The sequence below is a fragment of the Octopus bimaculoides genome, chromosome 7 (assembly GCF_001194135.2).
Source record: "Octopus bimaculoides isolate UCB-OBI-ISO-001 chromosome 7, ASM119413v2, whole genome shotgun sequence".
Taxonomy (NCBI): domain Eukaryota; kingdom Metazoa; phylum Mollusca; class Cephalopoda; order Octopoda; family Octopodidae; genus Octopus; species Octopus bimaculoides.
Genome location: NC_068987.1, coordinates 52,697,726 through 52,708,509, shown reverse-complemented (window position 1 = coordinate 52,708,509; position 10,784 = coordinate 52,697,726). Strand labels below are relative to the sequence as shown.

Here is a 10,784-nt window from a genome sequence, read left to right as displayed (position 1 = left end):
GAACAGTAGAGCACATTTTTACATAAGTAAAAACCACAGATATAAGTAAATTGCATCCAGGTAAAGCTTCTTTCACCCCAATGACTAGAATCTACTGAATTAGTAAATAAAATTCCTCCTACGGCCAGGCCCCTTATCTTTAAACTGGTAAGGGGACAGAATTTATAGAAACAACTTCATTAGCCTAAAGCCGGTACTACTACATGTGACAGTATACTCAAAGATGAGTCACCTGTTGTTTGTTTGTTTCCAAATGAAAGGGAACAGATACTTTTAGAATCATAACAGACATTTGCCAAAGTTACAGTCGTTCAAAGTTAAGTGGAATATTATAATCTTTTAATAGCAAAAGGTTTAAATTGTTTCTCAATTAGGATAAGAAGAGTAAATAGTGTAGTAAGTTATTAAAAAGCTGAGGTTATAGTCTTTCTGATAGATATTGTTTTCGTACATATCCTTGCCATTCCAATTGTACGCACACACACATACATACATACATACACATACATACATACACACACACACACACACACACACACACACACAGACACACACACATATATATATATATATATAAATATATATATATAAATATAAAGTAGTTGTATGCTGTCAACTTAATGTGACAGTCCCATGAAGGGAATAATACCACTGCTATATAGCCCTAGGAAGCATCACCACTTCCTGTCAGCCTTGACACGTTTCCTGTGTCATTATGTTTACAAGGGGGAGACAAGCACATCCACGCAGCTAAGCATGCATCTAGAAACATGTCTCTGAGTCTTTGCTCGTCATCAATCTGGAGTAGCAATGGCTCCGTATGAGGACGGCACAGGACAGACAATAACACAAAATGAATGAGATCGTGATTATATACATATTTTGGTTTTTACGATTATGTACAATTTAATAAATGAAATTAAAATTAATGAGAGCTTGATAAAAAATTTAAAGAACTTAAACTGATCGGTTTTTGGTCATTAATTTAAAATTACACAGAAATTAAATTCTCCAACCGCGCATCCTATAAGGCCCAGCAGATCACTTTATTTCTTCGATGGTTAATTTGGGCAACTAGCACCCACCTTTTTCATCACTTCCTTCCATCTTTGCTCATATACTCTATCTGACAGTGTCCTCTTTTCCAGCCCCATATTCCTTTTCATATGATATCTGACGTAAACCAGCAAACCGGAACCGGATATATAGGACTCTGTCACAAGACCTGGTAGAGGTATCATACAGCTATAAAGCAATTACAAAATAACAACCATAGGACTACAGAAATATCTACATCAATTGCAAGGAAAAGTAATACAAATAGCCACAAAACACGAATAAAAAAAAGAAAATTGTTTTGCAGTTTTTAAGGAAGCTGACGAATACAAAAGATGAATCACAGCACCTAACAACTATGAAGAAAAGAAGAAATAACAAAAGCTGTAGAACAATTGAAATCCAAACTAAAACTAGAACTGTATCGGATCATGATAAAATGATGGCAAGAAAAGCCCCTTCATGGCAAATTTTGGATTAATGGGAGCTAAATAAACTGGAAGATGTGCCAACACTATGGTATAACCACAGAAAAAAGATGGTATAGGCACACACCAGAAAAGGTCACAGAAGATAAGAAACAACCATACTCTGGGATATGCCAATACACACAGAGACATTAAGGCCAATAGACCGAATATAATTGTCAGAGATCATCAAGATTAAAATGTTTTCTAATTGATGTATCAATACCAACAGATGTCAATGTTTCTTTAAAAGAAACGGAGACCTGGGAGCAAAAACCTGGAAATAGAAGTAACACAAACGTGGAATCTAAAAACGGAAGCAATTCCTATCATAGGAGGCGCATTAGTTATGATAAAAAATATTTAGGCAAAAACTTAACAAAGCACCAGGACTGACACGTATATATAACATGCAAACACAATAGTACTACTAGGCACCGCACACATCCTACGTAAATCAATTTCAATACAGTCAAAATGAGAGCATCACAATAAACCGCAGCACATCACATACCCAAGGCACGCAGAGCTTCACTCGGTAACGCAGTGAAAGCGCGGGATAAAAATATGACTACTGAAAAATAATGATAATAATAATAATAATAATAATAATAATAATAATAATAATAATAATAATAATAATAATAATAATAATAATAATAATAGTAAATCGCTATCCACAGAATCGGTTTACTATTGATAACCTCACTCCCTCCATAAAATCGATTTTGACCGAAGAAAGGCTCGTTGTACCACGCGTAAGGTGTCGAAATGATCAAAGAGCAACGTGAGATGAATGCTTTTGCTCAAGAAGTAAACGCACCACCCGGTCTAGCAATTGAAACCGTCATCTAGAAATCAGCACACTCACCACTAGGCGATATTTCCTCATTAATATTAATAATAATCCTTTCTACTATAGGCATAGGGCCTGGAATTTCAGGGAGGGCACTAGTCGCTCACATATACACCAGTGTTTCACTGGTACTTAATTTATTGACCCCCAAAAGGAGGAGAGGCAAAGTCGACCTCGGCAGAATTTGAACACAGAACGTTAAATATGATAAAATTCTGCTGAGCTTTTTGCCCGGCATGCAATCTATTGTGCAAGCTCATTACCTTCATAATAATAATAATAATAATAATAATAATAATAATAATAATAGTAATAATAATAATAATGAAGATGATGATGATGATGATGATAATAATAATAAATGTATGGGGATAGGTATTTGTTTGTATGGGGATTCATGATTACAATCGCAATTTCTTGCGTATTATCATTCATAATAAAAACACTAGAAGTTCTATATTGGAGATTGTGTCATCTTCTCGTGTTTGTGTATTGTAATTCATAAGAGAATTTGAAGGCAAGAAGTGTGATTACCTTTAAATTTTGCAGTGCTGTATCAGCATCATCGGCAAAGCTCTGTACTTTTATAATAGTAATGTTGTTCTTTTCAAGTAAACTCACCAATCTGTTGATCGACTGCAATGAAAAACATATACATAATGTTAAATAAGTTTTTATATAAAAATAAGAAAATGCTTGACGCAAACAAGAACGACAAATATTTTGTGGCGTAAGCTACAACTATTTGTATAACTTCTTGAAGCACATACACAAAGAAAATACGTACATATATTCAGAAATTTTAAAGAAAATTCCCGTTAGATTAAATTTCCAGAATCAAAGAAATGTTGTATTGGTATCACGTATATTGTAAGAATATGATTTCAAAACTATATAAGAAAATAGATTTTTTTCATAATATAATCAATATAACGATGTATTAAAGATTAAAATTGTACCAGAACAGTAAATCGTATTCTAGAAAACAAGCTTTCCTTGATTCATAAGCTTAATCTATATACACCCATACGAATCTGTAAATGTTGATGTATACAGATATACATATTTTTTTCCATAGGCTATTTGATCAATTAACCTTATTTCAACATCGATACACACATACACACACTCATGAACACACATATATGTGTCTATAAAGCGTTTGCTTTCCTGTGGGTATGTATAGTTATCTCATTTACTTCCCTCAGTATGCCTTGCTATTTTATAAATTTCTGTGAGCACACTCCCTCGATTTCAACGCGTTTGTACTATAAAACTGGATTGACGATTTAGTGTCTTTTTTCAGCATAGGCAAGGTCACTCCTATGCCCTTAATTATAAATGTATTTTTTACTATTATAGATCTCTGTATATTAATTCACCTTAATAGGTATATATTACATGCTGGCCACTGATAAAATCTTTAACGATTTTATCCTTGACTATTATAATTGAATAATTTCCATTCACTTCGGGACAGTCTAGTCATTTCTATGGTACTCTGACAAAAGTGATGAAGTTGACTACGAAATTCGATGCACATATATTTATGGTATTTGTATGTAATCGTAGCTTTGCGTTTGCTTTCCTGTAGGTGTGTATTAATATCTTATTTATTTCCCTCAGTATGCCTTGCTAATGAGGAAAAGTTATTAGACTGGTCCAGAAACTGATCAATCCAAAGCTAACTATTTTATGAATTTCTGTGAGCCTACTCACTCAATTTCAACACGTGCGTGTGCACTATTCTTTTATTTATGCGCCCTTTTAAAGCCTAGCCAGGCTCATGGGCCCGGTTTCCCGGTTTCTATGACGTATGTGTTCCACACCAGCGCCAGTCCATCGCAGCTTTACTCAAGAAACAGGAAGAAAGAGAGAAAGAAAGTTAGGGCGAAAGAGTACAACAGGGGTCGCCACCACCCTTTGCCGGAGCCTCGTGGAGCTTTGGGTGTTTTCGCTCAATAAACACACACAGCACCCGATCTGGGAATCGAAACAAAGGTTTGAAACTTTCATCAGAACTCCAAACATCTCGCACAGCCGTTTTTGGACTCCAGTAAAATATTGGAAAAGTCAAGAAAACGGATAGGTTTGTTGCACATCAGCTGAACGAGATTAAAGAAAAAGGAAAAAAAAAAGCAGACGCCTCGAAGTGTGCTCCTTATTGCTTTCTCGACTGGAAAAGGACCATTTTTGCATCAAATCATTATTGTAATAAGAAATGGTTACTCTTTAATAACGGCAAGAGAACAGGACAGTGATTAGATGCAGGGGAGTCACCTAAGCACTACCCAAACCCACCATTGTACCTTAAAATGTTAGTGGTCACTGTATAGTGGTCTGTGAAGCAAATTATTCATTATCCATTTTTGCAACAACGAAAAACGGTAATAGCAACATCGTATTGCCAGGAAATTGATTGTATGCATGAGATTTCGAAAAAGAAGCAACCCAGACTAGTGAATGCAGATGGCCAAATTTTGCCTCATGACAATACACGTCCTCACAGTCCTCAAGCTACGGTCCCAAAGTTGCAAATATGAGATTTTGCAACATAATCCCTATTCCCCTGATATCTCTCCTATTGATCATCACTTATCTAAGCATGTTGAGCTTTTAATAAGTGATAAAATATTCTTAAATACGGAAGAGAAATTGAAGCATTCGGATAGTTTATCACAGGAAAAGATTATTATTATTATTTTTTTTTTTTTGCAAAGAGGGAATATATCACATAGACAAACGTTAGGTAAACGTTATAAATTAACATGTATCATACTCTAATTAAATAAATCAATTCTTTAATACTTCTGAAACATTTTATTGTTACCTTTCTAGTACGTCATTTCAGGCGAAACAACCTAACATACACATTTACATATATTCGAAAAAAATATGCTTGTATTGTGTATAAGCAAACACGCCTAATAAACAACAAATAGAATCCACAGAATCGGACACAGAAGAGATACCAAGCGAATTGTCAACACTTATCTCAATAATGGAAACACAAGCGACTACCCTGCAGGAACTGGAAAAACAATCGACAATGCATGTTCAAATTTTCATTCAGAAATCAAGGAATTATCTGAGACCCTATCAGAAGTGGTAAAACACTAAGAGAAAGCCTAATACATCCAGGATAGATAAAGGATCGTACCGAAATAAATTTAGAAAAAGAAGCCTATCGAGAAAAAAAAAACATAGTTGGACGACATGGAAAAATCATCTTAATATACGTAAACAACATTTCTGGAAGACATAGAAATGTAAACAAGTATATTGAGATATACACAGATTTGATTGAGTCAGACGTATCCATACTTTCCCGTAAATTCTTAATTAAAGAAATTATAGGAGTACTGGAGGAAGAAACAAGACTGTGATGGGTTTTGACTATGTGAATATTGAGGGCAGACATCTCTATCAATCTAATTAATGAGTCTCGATTCATGACAAAATACGAAATAGTGAGCAATGAAATTATCGAGATGATATCGAAAATATCTACAGAATACATAGCTGAGAAAATGAAATACATGTGAATTAAAGATATTACAAAAGAGGAAAGTAAATCAAGATATTTATAGCAAAAAACACCAATTGTTCCTTGATAAATGTACTGGAAACTAGGGTAATGGCATCTCAGTACCATATAAACGAAATATAAAAAAAGCAACCTAACCAACACAACATTCACGATAACACGCAGCAACAAAAACAGTCAACATCAAGGGACTACGGTAAGAACTTTTTAGAAACATACCAATACAGGTAAGATACAAGAATACCATAAACAAAGCAATTATTCATTTGATCAAATTATTAGACGAAAAAAAATCGGGAAGAAATCACATTCAAGACCTCAACAAAACTCACCTATTAGAATCAACAAAAACATCATACTAGACGGCCACATAAGCCCCCAACATTTTCACCAGGCTGAAAATATAAATAATGTACCCACACATAGGAACAAGAGATAAAACATACCTAACCAAATACCACAAACAAAATACAATCCTCTCCACAAAAATGATGTTAATAATAGAAGAAATAATAGGCAAAAAAAATCTATCTTTTTAGGTCAGGGAAGTAAAGACCGGCGAAAGAAAAGTCCAAGGGGAAACACCTCTGGAACAACTGAGAGGATAGTCCCTAAAAGTTTTAATCTGTCAAAAAGTAATATAGACAGTGACGAACTTCCATTATTGATGAGAGGACTTAAATTCATACCTACAACTACAGTCAACCCTCTGGAATTGGAGAAAGATTTCCAAAACGTCAGTGGGAAACTACGACTTGTGGAGTTTTACTGATAAAAACTAATGAGAATGATGAATTCTTCGCAAAAAATTAATCAAAATTTAATCCGCCAAAAGGACGAAATGCACATCGAGATCAGTTCATTGATATCCTCTCCACATTCTCACTGGGGCATACCATCGTCAGACCAAACATTTTAAAACTAGAAAAGTCTGCCCTTATACGCTTTCAAAATGACAACACAATTGTCATCAAACCAGTGGATAAAGAGGGCGTCATTGATACAATAGATACGGAATATTACTGGGATCTCATTGAAGGTCAATTGAAAGATATAACATTCTACCGTGAAATGCCCTCAAATACTGACCACCGCATCATGAAGAAACTCAATCATTTATTCTGAAAACATTATAAATCACTCACTCGTAATAATGGGTACTATATTACTAATTTTGAGTCGAAATTCAGCATTCTATGGTTTACCTAAAATAAACGAGAAATAAAAAATGCTAGGAAATCAAGGTAGTAAATACATAAAACTACTACAACCAAAAGACAACTAAGACCCATTATGGCTGGTCCAGCGTGTCCTGCACATCGTCTGAGCAACCTAATTGACTTTATCATAAAACCACCATGCAGTCACATACTCAGTTTCTTTCGGGATGGCATTGATTTCTTGTCTCTTCCCAAAACAACAGAATCCAATTCACTGTTTGTTTTGACGTAACAAACTTATATCAAACATTCCACATGGTTTAGGAATTTCTGCCATGAAGTATTCGGTCAAGAGACATAGAAAAGAGATACCCAGTATATTTACTGTAAACTTCATACTGCACGCGGTCATCCCTATCCTCGAAAACAATACATTCCTTTTCAACGGAGAATATTATATCCAAGTTCGGGGCACAGCTACGGGAACGTCATTTGCTCCAGTTTTCATGAACTCAGTATTGAGATACTTGGAGAAAAACCTATAACAAAAAATTGAAGTAAACTACGACATGATATTTAGAAGGCATATGGAGGACACATGATTCTTTCCTGATTTGGACCAAATCCCTAGAATATCTGGAAGAATTCAATACCTTCCGCAACAATATACACCTTAGTTTCAAATTCACAAGGGAAATGAGCAGCACACAATTACCATTTCTTGACAATGGTTATTAAATGCAGCACCAACATCAAAATTGATATTTATTACAAAAGTACAGATACACACCAGTGTCTAAATTTCAAATCATGCCATCCAACACACACAAAACGCAACATCCCGTACTCTCAAGCCAGGAAAATTTGTACTATATGTTCGAAATACCAAAAACACACGACTTATAGAACTCAAAGGATTTGCCCAAGCAAAAATACCCTCTCCTACTTATAGAAAATAGCACACAACGAGCAAAAGCGATACCTATAAAGCAACTTAGGGTAACACGAGGAAGACGAGCCCATCAACGGAAAACAGTACCATTTATAGTAACCACAATCCGCATCACCTAAACATTTTTAACATCATCAAAACAAACTTACCAATCAAGAAACAAAGTGAAAAAAAAACATAACTAATCAAACTCTTATCTTCAGCAAAAGGCAACCACATAGCCAAAAAAAAACTATTAAGAAAGGCAATATTAACATGGACACACTAAAACATTCACTGATCCAAGTCTAATGATAACAGATGTGGAACATGTCAACAGAAGCATCCTGATAAATCCATTCGGATAAAAAATGGGCAGATTCTCACAAATGCAGATATGAACTGCAAAAGCAGTAACTTGATTTACTGCATTAAAAGTTCTACTTGTGAGGAACTATTTATTGGCGAGACATGGAATGCATTATCGGAACGCTCACGTGTTCACAGACAACAAATCCGAAACACTAATGTTCGCCAAATTCCATTGAACGAACATATAGAAACATGTGTTCAGGTGTTTCTAATTTTCATTTCTACAAACTACATGACACAAGTGAGGTTGGAAGAAAGATAAAACAAAAACGTCTCATGAAAATGTTCAAACGGAAATAGCAACGATAATATAACAACCAGTTGATGATGTGGATTAAAAACTATCGTTAACATATAAATATAAAGAAATTACAGAAGACTCCTACCGATTTAAATAAAAACCATCGAAATTAACTGAGTTTGTTCAGTCATAAAACCATTTACATGTAAACCGCTAGCCGATTGGTTAAAATAAAGACAAGATCTATGGTAGCAATATCAGTGCGTTCGACAAACCGTGATGGATGTTTAAGTTGCATGCTGATTGGTCAAAACCGTACTCGACAAATGCAGTTTTTCGGTATAAAAATGAAGTCAGTCATTTTATTGCAGTTATCAAGAACTTAACTCTACTGTCAATCAATACATTTTCAAATCTGATGATTACTACGAACGTATGAAAGCGCTAATTGAACATTATGAATATTATTAAGTATTTTCTTAATGTTTAACACATTTCGTTATTGTAAGAATGTTTTTTAAAATACAATAATAAAAAAATCGTGAAAACCAGACCATATTGTAACTTTATTTAACTGATATATTGTTCTATACACGTTAACACAAATTAGAAAGAAAGTTATATACATATATATAGGTATATATGTATATTTATATACGCACACATATACATACGTGTATGTATGTATACAGTGACAGAGACAGAGAGCAGGCGCGCGCGGACACACACAGAGAGTCACACACACATATACATATATATATATATATATTAAGGGATCCGCTTAATCGACAGACCATATTAAGCTCTCTCTCAATTAGAGTAGTTAATTCCTTCACAATTAAGACCTAAATGTGTTTGCTATTAAGTAATTAACTGTATTGACTTCAGATGTTAATAAATTTCGCTTGCCATTATATAATCATAGAAAGGCTTTGAATTACCAACCAAAAGTATGGGTAACATGTGACAAATTATGAAGTGAAAGCATAGTAAATAAATATAATGAAGCGTCCAATAAAGTGTAGTAGTATTAGTATTAGTAGTAGTAGTAGTAGTAGTAGTAGTAGTAGTAGTAGTAGTAGTAGTAGTAGTAGTCGTAGCAGCAGCAGCAGCAGCAGCAGCAGCAGCAGCAGCAGCAACAACAGCAGCAAATTTGTAACTTCAAATATGTGTTCTGTATATTTCTAAAAATTACTGACACGATAGTGCATAGGGAAATCCTAGAGGCAATAAAATGCCAGAGTATAAAATAAACACTTTCCCTCCATTGATATAGGGGTATAAATTATGGTGTAATAGAAGTCAACCATTATAACCAATTAATCAAGTAACATATAATGCAATAAAATAACAGGATGAAAACAGTTTAATTTCAAATGGTACCGTAGTTTCATTTATAGCAACATATATACGATCTTATTTAAATGCTACATTTGATAGTACATTGCAGAATACTAGGCAAAAAGAACGACGTGTATTAATTTGTTAGCATTAAAACAATCTTCATAAATATCTCATGAATTGTGAAATATGAATGCACACACGTGCAAGTACAAATTCTCACACTCTCACAAATAAGGACTCACATTAATATATAATAACGTGCGCACACGCTTACACTCACATATATACATATATAATAAAAACTTACGCAGATACGCGCATACACACATATACATGCATGCAGCAATGTGTGTGTATCAAATGCCAGGTTTAAGTGAGCGTAAATATGTGATTTTGCTAGCGTTAAAACACAAGAAGGAAATATTTCACTGCGTTTTATTGTTGTGTTTTATAGTGTTTGTACTGTGACATGTATAAATTATAAGATAAGATAAACATATATACATGTATATATAAATATATACACACGCACATACGCACGTAAATATATGTATGCATGTATGTATGTATGTACGTATATTTGTGTATATATATGTGTGTATGTATCTACTCTTATAACCTAATTGAGAGCAATCATCATCCCTTGATATGGACTGTCCCCCTAAATGAACTTTAAGAAATCTATTTTGATATTCATGAATATAGCATGAATATTGCTTTGCAAATATGTTCATAGTCTTCAAATAGGTAGGATATTCTCCGTCTTTCTGACTCTCTCTCTCTCTCTCTCTCTCTCTCTCTCTCTCTCTC

The 10,784-nt window shown here is 34.2% G+C and overlaps 1 protein-coding gene across 1 annotated transcript in view; it reads right to left on the bottom strand.

Moving 5' to 3' along the window:
• LOC106873978 (uncharacterized) overlaps positions 1-10,784 on the bottom strand; it is a 1,133,216-nt gene that overhangs the window by 591,416 nt on the left and 531,016 nt on the right. Inside the window, exon 4 of the mRNA XM_052969422.1 lies at positions 2,914-3,015. Within this exon, the coding sequence (XP_052825382.1) occupies positions 2,914-3,015 (102 nt within the window). The remainder of the gene's footprint in view (positions 1-2,913; positions 3,016-10,784) is intronic.